Below are 20,059 nucleotides of genomic sequence, written 5' to 3' on the forward strand. Positions count from 1 at the left end.
GGGCAGAGTGCCTGGGCCGTTTGCACGGAGCCCCGGCGCCCTCCCGGGCCCTTCAAGCCCGAGGCCCCCGTGCGACCAGCGCCCGACCACGAGAGCCCCGGGTTCCGGCTGCCTCAGGGGGGCCGTGGACTGTGATCCTGACACCCCAGTGAGAGGCTCCCGGGCCCCTCAGAGGGGCTCTGGGGACCTGGGCAAGTCCCCGAGCCTTCTGTTAGTTTCCTGGGCCGTGACACGGGGTTGTGCGAGGAGCGGGGGCTCCCGTGCGGCCGCCGCTCGGGGTGCCTGGGTGGCACAAGGCGCACGGCCGCTGGACCGGAGCGGTCGGGACGCCCCGCGGACAGGGCCGCTCTGCGCAGCAGCCTGGAGCGCGCTGCCTGGGGCTGAGGGTTCTCACACACGTACGCTGCAAGCACAGAGTCTGGTTTAATCCACTGCGGCTTTTACATGCAAGAGACGAACAAAGGTCACAGATGCCCAAGACACGGGGCCAGGTCTGGCTCATTCGTGAGGCCTTTTGGGTCACAGAAAGTATCATGTAAAAAACTACTTTTGTGTAAAAAAAAAAAAAATTACAAAAAGTTACAAAATCCCCTTGAACATACACACACAGCACACGTCCTTGGGGGCACACACAAGGCACATCGGGCCCCTTGCCTGCCGGGGGGGTCCCGGGGAAAGAGGGTGCGGCCGGGCCTGCCGGGCCACCCAGAAGGCTGTCCGTGAGTTCACGGTTAGGCACGTGGGTCTGTGCCCCGGTGAGCCAACCTACAGCTGCCCCGTCCCCGAGATGTGGCTCTGGAGCGGGACAGGCGCCTGTTAGGGGTGCTGTGGGAGCAAAGGTCGGTTTTCTCCCTGTTGCAAAAATAAAGTGGGAACTGGTACTCCCTGAAGGAACTCTCGGAAGGATGGTTCTCGACAAAGTGCCTGGCACGAGTGGGACACCAAATGCTAACGAGAATCCTTGGGGCCCAGCAGGTTGGCCCGGGGTGGCTTCTAGTGTGCGCCCCCCGCCCCGGGTGCTCCCTGTGACGGAGGTGCAGGCTCCATCCGCTCTGTCCCCTTGTGCTTATTTTTGGCAGAGCGCTTACAAGGCTTCAGGTCCGTGGCAGACACGAGGACACGTGGCCCAACGTGCACGACACCCCGGGTGCCACGTTCGGCGGTGCGTCGTGTGCCTGGCACTGGGCGGCCAGCAGCTCCCACTGCTGAAGGCTCCGACGCCCCTCAGTCGGAGTCAGAGTCGGAATTCTCTTCTGGAAGGAAGACAAAGGGGATGCTTGGCAGGCGTTTCTAGGCCCGGGTACCGGGGAGACCGGCTGGAGCCCCGGGCCGGGACCCCGCATGGGCAGCCGCCGTCACCTCCAGGGCACGGCCACGCGGAGGGGGTGCCCAGATGCCCTTGCTCTAGCCTCTCCCAGGTCTCCCTGGGCTGTTCTCCCCTGGGGGTGTCAGCATGCCAAATCCGCACCCCAAACCCTGCCGCAATTCAGCAGGGCACAGTGGGCACAGCCATTATTCTGGGACAAGAAAGTAAAATATGCTCGAAATCAGGAATCCTCTCTTCAGCCACCTTAGAGTTTCAATCCCCTTGGCCCGAATTCTAATTTTATATGGTGATCAGACACATTTTATGATGTTCAGGGCCTACCTAAGGTGTGACTCAAGGGCTCCTCGAAGCCCAGCACCCCAGAGTACTCTGTAGAGCATTCTGGAGGAGGAACAGCATTCAAGTCGCTAACCCTCGCTCCAGCCGCAGTGCCAACTGCTATTTCCCCCCCCCTTCCCTGGCCAACCCCTGACTCTTGGAGCCCCAGTCAATCCTCATACTGTTGGGGTCACGGGTGAGCTCCGAGAGCCTCCATAAACCCTGACCCCCTAGCCCTGTACCGAGGGCTAGACTGGTGGGATTTTGTGGTTTTGCTGTATTCATTCTAACACATAAGCTAGGAATCATTTTACCACACACAAAAAAATTCTATCTCCAAATATTAAAGTCCACAATATTCAAACACATGTCTGCACTGCCACTTCCCACTTGCTGACTGGTTATCTTGAAGAACGCATGGCAGGCAACTGGTAGCAGATCACAAAGGCCTGGGGAAAATGTCGAGGGACGTTAAACCTGGGGTTGGTCCAAGTCCAGGACCGGGAGAGAGGGGCCTCATATTTCTAGCAGAAGGATGGTTTCTGCTGGCTCATAAGTCTGAGCTTGCTGGCGCCGTGGAGAAGGGGGAGCTTGGTTCTCTGGCCCCTGAGCCATGGGCCCGGGACGCTGGACAGGTGTCGTGGGGGGTCAGGGGACATGATCAGGGCAGGTGGCCACTCTGCCGCCCAGCGAGTGGCTGCCTTGGGGGCTCATCCGGGAAGGTCCCACCGAGGAGGAGGTGCTAGGCCTGCCCTCAGCTTGCCTTTCCTGGAGAGGCAGAGGCCCCGGGAAGCCAGCTGGCTGCATGATCCGTGCCCCGTGAAGGGACCGGAGAAGCAGGCCGGGAGAACGCTTCCTGCCCTCCTGGGGGAGGATGCGCTCCTCCAGCTTCAAACTGGCCAAGTATCCCTGGGGGCGGGGGGAAGGGTCGCAGCAACAGCCCTGGGTCGGCAAGCTGGGTCCCCGGGGAAAAGCGGGGTGGCCACCCACCTTCTGCCTTGTCGGCCGTGTTCTCTTCTGCGGAGTCCCCTTCTTTGAGGAATTTGGCCACGTCGTTAAAGATCAGGTAGAAATCAACGGCAAACACGATGGTGGCAAAGAAGCCGAACACCTGTGGGACAGGACAGGGCCCATGGCACCCATCATGGGGAGCTGGGAGTCTCTGGGCCGAGGGCTCGGGACAGGCAGGGAAGCCGCCGCCCCACTTGACCGGCTGAACAGGCGGGATGGACGAGCACAGCTGCTTCCCAGGACCGGCAAGTAGGAAACTGCACTGTCGCCTTGGTGGGCAAGCAGCCCCCCAAACCCGGGGCCCACTGACGCTCCGCTCAGGGACTCTGCAGTTGTGGAGACCTGCGTGCAGGCCCAAGGGCCTATGCGGGGACAGACTCTGCCCCAGACACTAAGTGTCCAAAGGGCATCTGGGGCTCCACCAGGGGTGGGGTGACCTTGAGGGGGCATCGCCGGGCAACCCCTTCCAGGGCTCGGGCGGCTACTCACCCCAGCTGCTTTGGAAGCCGCATCTGAGTACTTGGCGACAGCCGTGATGGAGATGGCGAAGTAGATGAGAGCCGCAGTGACACAGCGCAGGAAGTCCTGGGGAGGGGGGGCGTGGTCACTGTCCTGGGCTCCCGGGACTAGGGCACAGTGGGGCCCAGACAGGGGCAGGGCCTTGGAAGGACAGCAGGTGGCAGGAACAGGGCTGGAACCGCCGTTCCCAGGGGACGATGAGCCTGGCAGGCTGGGCACTCCCCGAACCCGCAGCTCTGGCATCCCTCGGGCTCCCGGCCTGTCCTGGCCCCACCGCATTCCCTGACCCTTCTCCACCCGTTCCTGCCCCTGCCCGGGTGCCCCCAGAGGCTGCCCTGTGCCCGGTCCAAGTGGCTGTGCCCTGTCTGGTGGACAACAGGACGTGGGCCAGGCTACAGCTTGCCCTGTGGCTTCGCCCACATGCAGGGCTCCCTTTTTGGTGAGAAAGACATTGAAAACCCGGTCACCTGCCCCCGGCTGGCTCTCCGAAGGGCCTCGCTGTGCCACAGACTTGCGGCAGGTCCATTTACGTGTCCTGGTTTCTGCTCACCTGTCCCCAGACACGGGGACAGAGTGCAGCTCATCAGGACGCGTACTGGATACGAAGTCACGAGACCAGGGTTCAATCGCAGCATTTTTGTCCCTCCTCAGAGCAGTTTGAGGCGGGGTTTTGAGGGCTCCCAGGTGACCAAGCAAGTTGCCAGATGGCTGAAGTCTGGCTAAGCCCTGCGAGCCCTGGGTTAGCCTGTCCTGCTCTGGTGGAAAGGGCTAGAATGCCCGCGGCTGAGAGCACCAGCGCCACCTGGTGGCCAGGGCCAGGACGCCGGCTGGGGCTCCCGGCAGGAGCGGGGAAGGGGGGCTGTGAGGTGAGGCAGCCTGCGGGGGGCACAGGGCCGCTGAGAGCCGCCGCCTGCAGCTGCAAACAGTCCCCCGCGCTGAAGGGCGACGGCCCCAGCACAGCCACCTCCGGCCCGGAGCGCGGCCTCACCATCATGGGCCAGCACAAGCCCTGCCACTTGTCATTCAGCTGCATGGCATCAGCGAAGAGGAAGTAGAGGGCCAGGAGGAACTCCAGCAGAGGCGCTGCCAGGAAGGCGGATGCCGAGGATGCCACATAGCAGACAAAGGTGATGAACGAGAGGCCCTGCAGGTGAGGGAAGGAAAGTCACACCCCTCGCACGCATGCCCGCGCCCAGGGCTCTGCAACCAGGGACAGAGGCTGTGCCAGCAGGGGAGGTGACCCGCCCACGGTCCTGCAGCTGCCAGGATTGGAACCCTGTCCCGGGCCCTGGCTCACACCTGTGCTGCCCCCGGTGCCTCTGGGCACGGCTCTGCACCCTGTGCGGGGCCACCCCACTCCAAGCCCCAGCTCCCCACATGCGCCCAGCCCCCCAGGAGGTTGCGCCCCAGCCCCCACCCCAGCAGGCTCAACGCAGAATCCATCCAACCCACATGGGGCCCAACAGGGCAAATCAAACCCGAGCGTCTCAAAGGCGGCGCGCTGAGCAGGAACCAGTTTCAACAAATTACACCCAACGCCCAAGAATGTAAATTTTAGCTGAAACACAGCTTACGAATTTTGAACTTTAATGACATGAGTGCTGAAGTGTTCGGAGTTGCAAGGTGCCCATGTGGGCAATTTATCCTGCATCAAACACTAAACCGCCCTGGTGCCCAGACAGATGCGTACGATAAAGCAAATCCGACAACATGTTCACGACTGTGCGATCCAGGCGGTGGGTGTTGGGGCCTTAACAGTGTAACTGAGTCTTACAGGTTTGCCAATTTCCCCAGGAGGAATAAGGCCTCCCGGGAGGGGAGTGTTCACTGAGGCTTCAGGCCCTGGGCCTACTCGCCCAGCCCTGCAGCCCTGCGCCCCCCCCCCCCCCCAAGGGCCGGCTTCCGCACTTGGTGGGTGGGCACCGATGCCCCACGATGCTGCGGCCCTGGGGGTACCTGCTGCAGGGCAGGACAGACCAAGATGGGGGCTGTCCCCTGGCCAGGGCCCGCTGAGGCTCGGGGCAGCCTCGCAGCCACCTGTGCACAGGTGCTGCTCACGGCCCACTTGGCAGACGAGAAGCCGAGGCGCAGGCAGTGAAGTGGCTGCCCAGTGCCCTGGGCGACAGGCATGTGGCCTCAGGGCTGGCTGACAAGTGGCCCTGCCCGTGTGGGCTGTCTTGCGTCCTGATTTGTCACCGTGGCTGAGTAGCTTGAGTGGGGCTCAGGGGGCCCCGCAGGGACTCCCGGGTGCCCCACAGGAACACTGTGGCTGTTTAGACAAATGAGCTGCAAAGATCCCAGAGTCCCCAGGGCACCCGAATCTGTCTTGAACGAGCCCATGGGGGTAGCTGAGTTTGACTCAACAGATGGGAAATTGAGGCACAGAGAGGGGCCTCCAGGGAGAGCCAGGCCGTGGGACCCTGACCCAGCCCTGAGCTGGGCTCCTGCTGTGCCTCCTCCACAGGGGCCCCTCTGCTGCCCTTCCCCTTCCTGTCCGCCACCCCCAAAGCCAGATTCTGAGGAGCCCCCCCACGCCTGCTCCCCCATTCCCTGACTCCTTGTGGCTGCTTCCTCCCCTTTCCTGTCCCTGTCAGCCTCCCCCTCTCAGGCCTGGAGCAGCCAGGGGTGACCAGCACGGCTCCAGCTCCCCTGGGATCAGCCCTGAGCGTCCTCCCCCCCTACTCCTGTGACGGCCTAGATCTGGATTCCTGACTCCTGCGGGGTGAGCAGCGCTGGGGCTTAAGGCTTCTCTGCAAAAGCGCTACCAGAGGTGACCCCCCGGAGTGTGGCCCGAATCCGGGGCCTCACCTGGGGGCTGGGCAGGCCCGGCCTGACCTCCAGGCCGACCCTAGGGCAGGAGTGGCTGCCAGGTCCCCTCCTGCCAGCGCCAAGGCGGGTCTGGGCCAGAAGCCTCCTTCCTCTGATGCCCGCTCTCACCCTTGCTGTCACCCAGCCCTCGAGTGGCCCAGCTGTCAAGTGCCCTGGGCTCCCGGCCTCAGCCTTCTTGTCCGCAAAGTGGGAATAACGCCGGACTAGGAATCCCCCGAGGGCTCCTCCGCACCTCGCCCCCGGCGCCGCCCCGCCCGCCCCCGCCCTGCCCGAGGCCCAGCACCAGCCCCGCCGCGCGGTGTCCCCAGACAAAGGCCTGTCGGGCCGGGGTGGGGGCTGCGGCAGGAGGCCGGAGGCAGGAGGCCGGCGGGGCGGGGCGCGGGGAGGCCGCGGAGGGGGATGAAGTCTCCGCCGGGCGGACCCGGCCCCCCGCCCCCGCCCCCGCCCCCCGGAGGGCTCCGCTCGCGCCCCGCCGTGCGTGCGGCCTCAGGCGTCCCGGGGCCCTTCCCCGTCCCCCGGGGCCCGTGGCGCCGGCCCAGAGCCTTCGGCCCCCGGCCCGTCCCGGGCGCAGCCGGCCCCCCGCCCCGACGGCGCCGCCCGCACTCACCGACTCGGCCAGCAGGAGGCGGCCTTTGCGCGAGCAGAGGAAGGCGCGCGCGGGCAGCAGGGCGCGGAGCCCGGGCCCCGGGGCGCCGGCGGGGGGGCGGCGGGCGCGCGGCGCGGCGGCGGGGGCCGGGGCGGGCTCCTGGTCCGGGGGCCACATGGCGGCGGCCGCAGGGAGCCCGGCGCCGCCCCGCGCCCTCAGCCCGCGCCCGGGAGGGAAGCGGAAGCGCCGGCCGCGCGGAAGGAGGAGAAGGCGCGGCGGGGGCGCGGGGCGGGGGCGGGGCGGGGCGGGGGCGCACGCTCCCCCTCTCCTCCCCCCTCCCCCTCTCCTCCCCTCCCCTCCCCCCCCCCCCCGCCCCTCCTCCCTGGCCGCGCGCTGCGGCCCCCCCCGCGCCCCGCGCCCCCTTCCGCCGCCTTCCTCCTCCTCCTCCTGCCCCGCCCCGCGCCGGTCCCCAGCCCCGCCGGCGCCCCGAGGCCGCCTTTCTGCCGCCCCTGGACGCCCCGTCGGGGCCCCGCCTGCCCGCCCGGAGCGGGTGTGCCCTCGCCGCGGCGTCGCCTCCTGCCCGCGTCCACGCGCGTGTCCGGGCCCGGGAGCCTCGGCGCCCGAGGGCGAACCCCCCGTCGGGGCCTCCTCGCCCCGGACCACGGCGCCCGCCCCCTTCTCCCCGGGCCACGCCTCCCGTCTCCGCCGCTGGCCCCAGGCTCCCTGGGCTCCCCCAACCCCGAGCGCTCCCGGGCGGCGCCTGGGCCCCGGGCGGAGCGCCGCGTCCGTCCTCCCCGCCAGGACCCGAGCCCGTGGGGAGCCCGTGGGGAGCCCGTGGGGTGCCCGTGGGGTGCCCGCTCTCCCTCGCCCGCCCCAGCGGTCCGGCCCCAAGGCCGGCGCATCTTCGCCTCCTCGAGCCTTCTTTGTTTCCGTTCGCGTCTCCCCACCGCTGGGCCTCCGCGGGGTCCCCGAGTGCCCCCCCCCCCCCCCCCCCCCCCCCCCCGCGCTGCTGTGACGGTGTCTTTAAGAGGCTGCTCTGCTTCCTCGTGCAGCCAGAAGGAGGCTTAAGGTCTCCAGCAGGATCATCTCCATTTCCCTTAGGCCTCAAACCTTGGGAGTTTCCGTCTTGCGTCTTGCCCGGAGTCTTGGTAGAGAGACTAAAAACATACCCCCCTTGGTGTCGTCTGTCCCTGTGTCTCCCCCTCGCAGACTTTCTTACAGTTTCGTGAACAAACCATGGTCCCTTCCCGCTATAGGGCCTCTGTGCCTACGGGGCCCCGCTTTCTGGAATGCTCTTCTCCACCTGGTTCTCTGATGAACGTCTTTTTTTATGTGACCATCCTCAGAGGAGATTCTGATGGCCTCTCCCACTGGGTAAGGCCTTCGTTCACTCATTTATTCATTCAGCAGCAGTGCTAGAAAGATTGGCACCGCAGGATGTAAGGAAGCCTCAGCTTAATTTGTGGGGAGTGGGTAACAGTGTGTCCAGAGAACCCCCAGTAAGATGATTCCCAGTAATAGATGTCTGACTGGTTTAAAGGGTTGCAGGGAGCCTTTGTGGAAGAAAGGACCGAGCAAAGGATGGTAGGGAACCAGGCCCTGGTGTTTGGAGCTTACTCTAGATCCCCTGGGAGGAGGCCAGGTGAGGGTTAGAACAGAGGACAACCTGATGTTGATCGGTGTTAATTAAATCATGGCTCAAAGTTGGAACTCCATAAATAGAAAGCAACCCAATTTTTTTAATAGGTCAAAGTTTTGAACAGACAATCCAACAAAGGTATGTGAACGTCCAGTGAGCACATGAAACAATATTCAATATCATTAGACATCTAGGAATGCAAATTAAAGCCACTGTGAGATACTGTTTTACACTTATTAAAATGGCTTCATAAAAGAGGACTCTACCATTGAAGTGCTGGTGAGGATATGGAGCACCTGGAACTCTCACCCCCCCCCCCCCCGCCCCCATGGCGGTGGGAGTGATTACCTCCACTGTGGAAGACAGTGTTGCAGTTTCCTAAAATGCTAAATAAAGACATACCGCGTGACCCAGATATTTTACTTGTAGGCATTTGCTCAAGAGAAATGAAAGTACAAGCCTTTGCAAAGGCCTGGATGTGAGCTTTCACAGCCAGCTCTGTTTTTTTGTTTTTTAATTTTTTATTTATTTATGATAGTCACAGAGAGAGAGAGAGAGAGAGGCAGAGACATAGGCCGAGGGAGAAGCAGGCTCCATGCACTGGAAGCCCGATGTGGGATTCGATCCCGGGTCTCCAGGATCCGCGCCCTGGGCCAAAGGCAGGCGCTGAACCGCTGCGCCACCCAGGGATCCCCAGCTCTGTTTTTAATAGCTCACACTGCACACCACCCAGTGGTTCATTACAGCTGAGAGGATTGACCGTGGGGCATCCCTCCGCTGGAATACTCCTCAGCAGGAAGAAGGAGCAAAACATTGACAAATGCAACAATAGGGATGCATTTTGCAGATATTATGTTGGATGAAAGAAACCAGGCTCAAAAGGGTATATACTGTATGATTCCATTTTTTAAAAAAGATTTTATTGATTTATTGATTGAATTTTTGGCTGTGCTTTTGTGGTGAATATCTACTTTTTAATATTTATTTTATTCAGATCTGTATGTTCTGCTTTATGGAATTTGTTGAGATTTTCTTTGTGTCCTGATAGATAGTTAGGGGTTGCAAGTGTTCCACTTGTGTTTAAAAAGATTGAGGGCAGCCCTGGTGGTGCAGCAGTTTAGCATGGCCTTGGGCCCAGGGTGTGATCCTGGAGACCCGGAATCGAATCCCACGTCGGGCTCCTGGTGCATGGAGCCTGCTTCTCCCTCTGCCTGTGTCTCTGCCTCTCTCTCTCTCTGTGTCTCTCATGAATAAATAAATAAAATCTTTTTTAAAAATGAAATGAAATAAAAGGATTGAGTATTTTCTTCTAGTTGGGTATAAAACTTATCTATGTATCTATTATATATCTTGTTGATTATGTTGTTTAAACCCTCTGTATTCTTTTTTTTTTTAAAGATTTTATTTATTTATTCATGAGAGACACAGAGAGAGAGAGGCAGAGACACAGGCAGAGGGAGAAGCAGGCTCCATGCAGGGAGCCCGACGCGGGACTCGATCCCAGGGCTCCAGGATTACACCCTGGGCGGAAGGCGGCGCCAAACCGCTAAGCCACCTGGGCTGCCCAAACCCTCTGTATTCTTACCTTTCTTTCTTTCTTTCTTTCTTTCTTTCTTTCTTTCTTTCTTTCTTTCTTTCTTTCTTTCTTTCTCTCTCTTTCCCTTTCTTTCTTTCTTTCTTTCTTTCTTTCTCTCTTTCCCTTTCTTTCTTTCTTTCTCTCTCTTTCTCTTTCTTTCTTTTTCTTTCTTTCTTTCTTTCTTTCTTTCTTTCTTTCTTTCTTTCTTTCTTTCTTTCTTTCTTTCTTTCTTTCTTTCTTTCTTTCTTTCTTAATATTTTATTTATTTTTTTGAGAGAGAGAGCCAGAGAGAGAGCACGAGTGGAGAGGAGGGGCAGAGGGAGGAGCAGACTCCCCACTGAGCAGAGAGCCTCCAATCCAGGGCTTGATCCCAAGTCTCTGGGATCATGACCTGAAACAAAGGCAGACAGTTAACCAACTAAGCCACCAGACATCTTCTTCTTTCTCTCTTCCTCCTCCCCCTCCTATTTTTTTTTTTTTTTTAGGATTTATTCATTTATTTGAGAGAGAGAGAGAGAGAGAGAGAGAGAAAGAGGAAGTACGTGATTGAGCAGGAGGTAAGAGAGAGGTATAGGGAGAATCTTCAGCAGACTTCCCCGAGTGTCAAGCTCACCACAGGGCTTGATCTCTGGACCCTGCAACCACCACCAAACTGAAACTTGTGTGATTCTCAACCGACTGTGCCACCCCTATATTTACCTTCTGTTGCTTGATGTATTGACTTACTAAAAGAGGTATATTAAAACTTCACTAAGGTTTTTTTTTTTTTAAGTTTTAGTTTTATTACTTTTCCTTGGATTTCTAATAGTCTTTTTTATTGTTAGATGAACAAAAGTTAACATTTTTAAATTTTGTTTTTTTAATTTATTTTTTATTTTTAAAAGGTTTTTATTTATTTATTTGACACAGAGAGAGCAAGAGCAAGCAGGAGGAGTGGGAGAGAAACAGGGAGCCTTATGTGGGGCTTGATCCCAGGACCCTGGGATCATGACCTGAGCTGAAGGCAGTTGCTTAACCTACTGAATCACCAGGTGCCCTTGTATTTTGTTTTGTTTTGTTTCTTTTAAATATTTATTTATTTATTTGAGACAGAGAGGTTGAGGAGGGGCAGAGGGAGAGAGAGAGAATGTCAAGCAGACTCCCCATGGAGTGTGGAGCCCACTGAGGGGCTTGATCTCACAGCCCTGAGATCACCACCTGAGCAGAAAACCAAGAGTTGGAGGCTCATCTGACTGAGCCGTCCAGGTGCCCCAAAAGTTAACATGCGTTTTGTTCATTAGAGTGTAGCAATGGAGAGCATAAATACTGGGTTTAAATCCTGGTTCTATTGCTTTCCTAACTTCTCTGTCCTCAGTTTCTCCATGCACAAAGTGACAATAATAAAATTACCTAAGTCATATAATTATTGTAAGGATAATATGAGTTAGTATATAAAAATATATTAGAGCAATGCCCAGCAAAAGAAAAAAATAGAATAATGCCTAGCATATATTTTTATTAAGTATCATTTTAACATCTCTGTTGTCCCTAGTGAAAGCTTTGAGCTTTGAATTCTATTTCATTTAATATTAATTTTACCGCACCCACTTTCTTTTTTATGGCTTTTATATTGCACATGTTGTTTATGCTTTTCTCATATAAGCATCTAATGCTGTAAATATCTAAGTACTATTTTTGTTTCATCTTATAAATTTTGATATGTTGTATTTTCATTTTTGTTTACTTCCAAATATTTTCTAATTTCTCCCAAGACTTTATCTTTGAACTGCAGATTATTTGGCAATATATTGTTTAATTTTTAAACATTTGGAGGTTTTCCAGTCATTTTTATGTTATTGATTTCCAGTTTAATTCCATTATGGTCAGGGATTATGTATGATTATGTATGATTTTAATTCTTTTAAATTTAGGGAGGTTTGTTTTATGATTCAGGATATGGCCCATCTTGATGAATGCTCTCTGTGCACTTGAAAAGAAAGTGTATTTATTGAGTGAAGTGTTTTATAAATGTCACTTAGATCCAGTTGATTGGTGGCGGTATTTCTTTTATATCCTTGCTGGTTGTATGTGTACTTGTTCTACCAATTACTGAGAGAGAAAAAATGATGTCTTCGACAATATGTATAGATTTATCCATTTTTCTCTTCAGAGTTCTATCAGTTTTTGCTTTATGCATTTAGAGGCTCTGCTATTAGGAACATCTAGCATTGTTGTATTGTCATAGGATAAATTATTTTTTCACTATGTGGTGTCTCTTTTATCCCTGGTGATTTTCTTTATCTTTGTATGATATTAGTATAACTATTCCAGTTTTCTTTTGATTGATATTTTCATGGAATATATTTTTCTATTATTTTATTTCTAATATACCTATACCATTATTTTAAAGTAGGTTTCCTGCAGATAATTGAGTCTTTAAAAAAAAAATCCATCTAACAATCTATGTATTTTAATTAGTTTGTATAGACCATTTATATTTAGTGTAGTTATTTGTATATTTGGATTTAGGTCTACAATTTTGTTTTGTTTGTTCTGTTTTTGTTCATCTCTTCTGCCTTCTTTTGGATTATTTAATTTTTTTTTTAAGTATTCTAACATATATTGAGTTTTTTACTCTCTTGGTACAATTTGGTACAGTGTTTTCTATAGGGATTACTATATACATTCTAACTTTTCAGTCTACTTAGAATTATTATTTTACCACTACAAATGCCATACAGAAACCCGACCATCATATAGGTCATTTTATCCTCCTGGCTTCATGCTGTAGCTGTTACATATATTACATCTACCTCTGCTGGAAATCCCATCAGATAATGTTAAGATTTTTGCTTTCATTGTCCACAATAGCCAAACTGTGGAAGGAGCCTCAATGTCCATCGACAGATGAATGGATAAAGAAGATGTGGTCTATATATACAATGGAATATTACTCAGCCATTAAAAAGAATGAATACCTACCATTTGCTTTGAAGTGGATGGAACTGGAGGGTATTATGCTGAGTGAAGTAAGTCAATTGGAGGTGGACAATCATTATATGGTTTCACTCACACAGGGAATATAAGAAATAGTGAAAGGGATTATACGGGAAAGGAGGGAAAATGAGTGGGAAAAATTAGAGAGGGTGACGAAACATGAAAGACTCCTAACTCTGGGGAACAAACAAAGGGTGGTGGAAGGGGAGGCAGGCAGGGGGATGGGGTGACTGGGTGACGGGCACTGAGGGGGGCACTTGACAGGATGAACACTGTCATCCTGTTGGCAAATTGAACTTCAATTAAAAAAAATATATATATATAAATATAAAAAAACATGTTTGCTTTCAAACATCAAATGTATTTTAAAGAACTTGATAAGAATATACTATTTGTCCAGATATTTACTATTTTTTCCAGTTTTATTGAGACATAATTGACATACAGTAATAATTGACATATAAGTTTAAGGTGTAGAGCATGAGGAGATGACTTATATGTATTGTGAAGTGATTAATTAAGACAGTTAAGTTTAGTTAACATCCATCATCAAATACAAATACAAAAAAAGGGAAAATATGCCTTTTAATTTGTGATGAAAACTTTTAGGATTTACTTATCAGCTTTTAAATATGCTATATAGTGGTGTTAACTATATTTATAATGCTATACATTATATTTCCAGTAGTTATTTTTCTTATAACTGGAAGTTTGTACCTTTTGACTACCTTCATCTAATTCCTCCTCCCTCCACCTCTTGCCTTTGGTAACAATATATGTAATCTCATTTTCTATGAGTTTCACTTTTTCCTTTTTTTTTTTAGATTCTGCATTTATGTGAAATCATACAGTATTTGTTTTCTCTAACTTATTTCACTTAGCATAATGCCCCCCATCTTGCCACAAATGGTAGGTTTTCTTTTTTTAAGGCTGAGTAATATTCCATTGTGTATATATGTCATATTTTCTTTATCCATTAATCCATTGATGGACACTTATATTATTTCCATATCTTGGCTATTGTAAATAATGCTGTAATGAATTTAGGGGTGCAGATATCTCTTCAACATGATGTTTTTGTTGCCTTTGGATATATGCTCAGAAGTAGGATTGTTGGATCATATTGTAGTTCTTTTTTTTCATATAGTAGTTCTGTTTTTAATTTTTAAGATATTTTTTCTTTTTAATTTTTAAGATATTTATTTACTGTTTATGTTGCTCATCCTTTATCCTTGAAATAACATATTTCCTTCTGGTATAATTTCTCTACCATCTAAAGAACTTCCTTTGGCACTTCTTTCATAGCAGATCTACTGGCAATGTGTTCTCTTAGTTTTCCTCTTTTTTTTTTTTTTTAAGATTTCTTTATTTATTTTAGGGAGAGAGCAAGGGTGGGGGAGCGGGGGTGGGCAGAGGGAGAGAGAATCTCAAGCAGACTCCCTGCTGAGTTCAGAGCCCAATATGAGGCTCAATCTCGTGACCCTGAGATCATTACCTGAGCCAAAATCAAGACCTAGATGCTTTTTTTTTAAGTTTTTTTTTTAAATTTTTATTTATTTATGATAGTCACAGAGAGAGAGAGAGAGAGAGAGAGAGAGAGAGAGAGAGAGGCAGAGACATAGGCAGAGGGAGAAGCAGGCTCCATGCACCGGGAGCCCAATGTGGGATTCGATCCCGGGTCTCCAGGATCGCGCCCTGGGCCAAAGACAGGCGCTAAACCGCTGCGCCACCCAGGGATCCCAAGACCTAGATGCTTAACAAACTGAGCCACCCAGGCATTCCAGTTTTCTTCTTTTTGAGAATGTCTTTTTTTTTTTTTAGCCTCTGTTAATGAAGGGTATTTTTACTGCATATATATTTCTGAGTTTGATGGTTCTTCTTTTCTCTTTTCAAGATTTATTTTATTTTACAGAAAGAGAGAAGACATAAGCAAGAGGGGCAGAGGGAGAAGAAAGAATCTGAAGCAGGGTCCACACTGAGTGCAGAGCCCAAAGCAGGTCTTGATCTCACAACCTGAGATTACAACCTGAGCCAAAACCAAGAGTTAGACAATTAATCAACAGCACTACCCAGGTGCCCTGACAGTTATTTTCTTTTAACACTTGAGAACAGCCATTTCTTTCTGGGCTCCCACGTCTGATGAGAAATTCTCAGTTATTAAAATTGTTACATCATTTTTCTCTAGGTACTATCAATATTTTTTTCTTCATCTTAGTTTTCAGAAATTTGATTAGAATGTACCCAGGTATGAATTTTTTGTTTCTTCTGTTTGAAATTTACTGAATTTTTTTTTTTTTTTTAGATTTCTTATTTTAAAATTTACTGAATTTCAGGGCAGCCTGGGTGGCTCAGCAGTTTAGCACCGCCTCTAGCCCAGGGTGTGATCCTGGAGTCCCGGGATCGAGTCCCACATCAGGCACCCTGCATGGAGCCTGCTTCTCCCTCTGCCTGCGTCTCTGCCCCTCTCTCTCTCTCGAATAAATAATCTTTTTTTTTAAAAAAGTAAAAAATAAAAATAAAAATTTACTGAATTTCTTGAATCTGTAAACTTATGCCTTGCTAATTTAGAGAAATTGTCAGCCATCATTTCTTCAAAAAGTTTTTGTGCCACACTCCTACTCCACTCCTTGTGGGAATCCAGTGATATAAATATTAGACCTTTTGGTATTGTCTCTGAACTTCCCAAGGTTCTGTTCATTTTTTTCAGTCTTATTACTCTTTTGGTGAATATTGATAATTTCTATTCATCTGTCAAGTTCATTAACTCCTTCTTCTGTCATTTCTATTCTGCTATTAAGCGCATCCAGTGAGATTTGTATTTTGATTATTGTATTTGGTTCTAAAATTCCATTTGATTTTTTATATCTTGTATTTCTCCACTAAGACTTTCTTTTTTTTTTTCCACTAAGACTTTCTATCCAATTATTTCACTTATTCTTAGAGCATGATTATAATATTCTCTTTCAAGTTTTTGTCTAATCATCTAACAAACATTTGTGTTATTTTTGGGATTGTTATTTATTGACTATCTTTCCTGTCATAAAATGTTGAGATTTTTCTACTTCTGAATACATCAAGTAATTATTGGTTGTATCTTGGACATTTAAAAAAAAAATTTATTTACAATAGTCACACAGAGAGAGAGAGGCAGAGACACAGGCAGAGGGAGAAGCAGGCTCCATGCACCGGGAGCCCGACGTGGGATTCGATTCCGGGTCTCCAGGATCACGCCCTGGGCCAAAGGCAGGTGCCAAACCGCTGCGCCACCCAGGGATCCCGTATCTTGGACATTTTGAATATTATACTATGAATTCTGGATTTGTTTAATTCCTATAGAGAGCACTGGTTTTGTTGTTTTTAAGCAGACAATGAACTGGTTAGATTTAGATCACAATATCCTACCCACCATTGAACTGTGGCTCCAATGTCAGTTCAGTCTTGAAAAACTTTGCAGTGCTATCTGGGATAAATCCCACTTGGTCATGGCGTATAATAATTTTGGTATGCTGTTAGAGTTGGTTGGCTAATATTTTGTTGAGGATTTTTACATCTATAGTCAAAACAAATACTGGTATATAGTTTTCCTTTTTGTGATATCTTTATCTAGCTTTGGTATCAGGGTAATGCTGGCCCCATAAAATGAGTTAGGAAGTGTTCCTTTGTCTTCTCTTTTTTGGAAGAGCCTGAGAAGGGTTGGTATTAGTTCTTTTTTAAAAGTTTGGTGGAATTCACCAGTGAAGCTATCTAGTACTGGACTTTTATTTGTTGGGAGGTTTTGGTTACTATTTTGATCTTTTGAGATTTTCTATTTCTTCTTGAGTCAGTTTAGGTAATTTGTGTGTTTCTAGTGTGTATGTCCATTTCATCTTATTTTTTGGCATACAACTATTATAGAGTTATCTTGTAATTCTTTTTAGTTTCTCTATCATCAGTAGTTATGTTCTCACTTTCAATTCTGACTTTAGTCCTAAAGGACTATTCATCTTGTTGATATTTTCAAAGAACTAACTTTTGGATTTGTTGATTATTATTTTTCTGCTCTGTGTTTTATTTTATTTCTGCTCTAATCTCTGTTGTTTCCTTTCTTCTCCTAGCTTTGGGTTTAGTTTGGTCTTTTACTGGTTCCTCAAGGTGTAAAGTTAGGTTATTGGTTTGAAATCTTTCTTCCTTTTGAAGATAGGCATTTACAGCTGTACATTTCTGAGCACTGCCTTTGCTGCATCTCCTAAGTTTTAGTATGTTGTGTTTTAGTTTCATTCACAGTATTTTCTAATTTCTTTTTCTGATTTCTTCTTTGACCCATTGCTTGTTTTCCACATATTTGTCAGTTTTCCAGATTTCCTTCTGCTATTCATTTTTAGCTTCATTCCATTGTGATGAAAGCAGATACTTTGTATGATTTCAGCATTATTAAATTTGAAACTTGGTTTCTTGGTTTGTGTCCTAATGTCTGGTCTTACAGACTGTTTCATATGCACTTGGGAAGAGCATGTATTCTGCTGTTGTTGAGTGTAATGTTCAACATACATCTGTTAGGAGTAGATGGTTTATAGTGTTGTTCAAATCCTCTATATCCTTACTGACGTCCTGTCCAGATATCCATCGTTGTTGTAGTGCTATTCTGATCTGTTCTGTGTGTGCCCGAGTGTTCAATCTGAGACCTGGGTCATGGGCATTCCCTGGGGTCAGATCCATGCATCCACTGCTTGGGGGGTGTCCCAGGAGTTCATCGATGGGATCTTTCTCTTGAGATCTTTCCTTTTCATGGTTTCCTTGGCACTTTCAAGTTCTGAGGGGTCCTCTATAAAGCTTGTTTAGTTTCTCTTTTTCTTTTAAAGGTTTTATTTAGTTGAGACAGAGGGAGAGAGAGTCCAAGTGGGGAGGAAGATCAGAGGGAGAGAGAGAAGTAGACTTCCCACTGAGCTGGGAGCCCAATGCAGGGTTCAATCCCACGACCCTGAGATCATGACCTGAGCTGAGGGCAGAGGCTTAAATGACTGAGCCACCCAGGTGCCCATCTCTACTCTATTTCATACTTCCTGCCACTGCTTTGGATACAGAGAGAAGAGATCAAGGGATTTTCTCCATACTCTTGGGACCATGGTTCTTCTGGTCAGAGAAGAAGCTTTCTATATCTTGGAGTTTGAATTCCTGCTTGTTTGGCTACTTCTATCACTGCCATTGATGCTTTGGTGTTGTCTGGAGGCTGGGGTAGAAAAGAATGGTAAAAATGGTAAAAAAAAAAAAAAAAAAAAAATCCCAGGGAATTATCCCATTCTTCCTCATCTACAAGGGCTCTGTTTCTTGTTTCTTGGGCTAGTGTGTTAGTCACCTTGGGCTGCCATAACAAAACACCACAGACTGGGTGGCCTGAACCAGAATTTATTTTCCCCCAGTTCCCTAGGCTGGCAGTTTAAGATAGAGGTACCAGTACATTTGGTTTCTGGTGAGAGCTCTCTTCCTAGCTTGTCAAAGGTCACTTTGTGTCTTTATATGACCTTTCCTCTGTGCACTTGTATAGAGAGAATGTAAATGAGCTGCTGTCTGATGTCTTATAAAGACACCAATCCTATTGGGTGAGGGTCCCACCCATATGATCTCGTTTAACCTTAATTTTAAATTTAAAAAAATGTTTAATGTTTTTAAAGTAGGCTTCATGCCCAGTGTAGAGCCCAATGTGGGACTTGATCTCATGACCCTGAGATCATGACCTGAGCCAAAACCAGGGGTTGGTTGCTTACTGACTGTGCCACCCAGGTGCATCCCCCCCCTTTAAAAAAAGATGTCTTAAAAGTGAGGGGAGCAGAGGGAGAGTCAGTGCAGAGCCCAACATGGGGCTCAATCTCACAACCCTGAGATCACGATGTAAGCTGAACCAAGAGTAGGCCACTCAACCATGCCACCCAGGTGCCCCTTCCTTGTCTTCTAATATCCAGGTGGCCTTTGATGTTTGTTCTTATGTCTATAATATCTTTGTGCTATTTCTCTTGTTCTGAAAGCTTTTAGGATTTCCTCTTTATCTTTCAAATTGGTGTATTTTACCAAGCAATGTGGACTTTTCCATATCACTGTCCCTTCTGTTAAATTTTAAAATCTTTCTCATAATCCCTCCTCCCCCTCCCCCACTAAGTACTGTTGTTAACTTATTGTCTTCTTTACAGTTTTTTTTTTTAAATTTTTATTTATTTATGATAGTCACACACACAGAGAGAGGCAGAGACATAGGCAGAGGGAGAAGCAGGCTCCATGCAGGGAGGCCGACGTGGGATTCGATTCCGGGTCTCCAGGATCGCGCCCTGGGCCAAAGGCAGGCGCCAAACCACTGCGCCACCCAGGGATCCCCTTCTTTACAGTTTTTAAGCACACAGTATCCATCTTTACTCTGAATGTGCTAGTTAGGATTTTTCAGGATCTGCATTTTGACCAGATCCATAGGGGATGCATTCGCTACTAGCAGATACTCACCTGATATAGTTTTGCTCCAAAGAAGCATCCTCCTGAAATCTCTGTGGTGACTACAGCCCTGTCCCAGGATCCCCTTCTCATCAGGACAGGTGGCTGCATCAAGTCGCACTCCACACCCAGCCCAGTCCCATGGCACCCTTCTCTGTCTGGATGTGGAGAACCTCTGCCTGCCTGGAGAGCCACCTCCAGGGATTGAGAGGAATGGCCACACAAAGGAGTTCAGAAAGTTCTACCCTTTTCCATTAGATTCTGAACACAGTCCTATTTAGCTTACATTTTTAAATAAAATTTACCATATGATGAAATAGACAGATGTATACAGTTGCTTTGACAAATGTGTACACCTGTGTGACCACTTCCCCTAGTGAAAATAATCAACTTTCTCATACCCTCAGGCCCCTTTGTAATCGGTCCTCAAGCTCCACCTCTTTAGGCAACCAGTGTGTCCATTTCTTTCACTGTATTTTTCCCTGTTCTTGAACTTCATAGAAATAGAATCATAGGGCATGTCCTTCATTGTGTCTGCCTTCTTTCACTCAATATAATGTGAGAGTCGTCATTATGAATCTTTTATTTTTATCATTATTCATCATCATGTTGTTTCAATATTCTTATTGCTGAGTTGTATTCCATTTTGTGAATGTAGTAGCACAGTTTACCTCCTTTTGAACATTTAGGCTCTTTTTTGCCTTTTGGCTATGATGAACATTCTAGTCCACCATTCCTCTTGGCTTCGTACCTAGGAGAGGACTTTCAGGTCACACGGCAGGACAGGGTGCACTTTTGAGTTTTTCTCTACAAGGTACTTCCCTC

The 20,059-nt window shown here is 49.4% G+C and overlaps 1 protein-coding gene across 1 annotated transcript; it reads right to left on the reverse strand.

Annotated features, from left to right (window-relative positions):
- Nucleotides 1-404: 404 nt before the first annotated feature.
- CMTM3 (CKLF like MARVEL transmembrane domain containing 3) lies at nucleotides 405-6,936 on the reverse strand. Its single transcript, XM_041771027.1, has 5 exons — nucleotides 6,612-6,936; nucleotides 4,164-4,319; nucleotides 3,146-3,241; nucleotides 2,636-2,756; nucleotides 405-1,253 (listed from the first exon to the last, which is right to left on the reverse strand). Exons 1-5 carry the CDS (start codon nucleotides 6,765-6,767, stop codon nucleotides 1,225-1,227), a joined length of 558 nt encoding a protein of 185 aa, XP_041626961.1. The 5' UTR covers nucleotides 6,768-6,936; the 3' UTR covers nucleotides 405-1,224.
- Between the last annotated feature and the right edge of the window lie 13,123 nt (nucleotides 6,937-20,059).

Source organism: Vulpes lagopus, chromosome 10 (assembly GCF_018345385.1).
Source record: "Vulpes lagopus strain Blue_001 chromosome 10, ASM1834538v1, whole genome shotgun sequence".
Lineage (NCBI taxonomy): Eukaryota > Metazoa > Chordata > Mammalia > Carnivora > Canidae > Vulpes > Vulpes lagopus.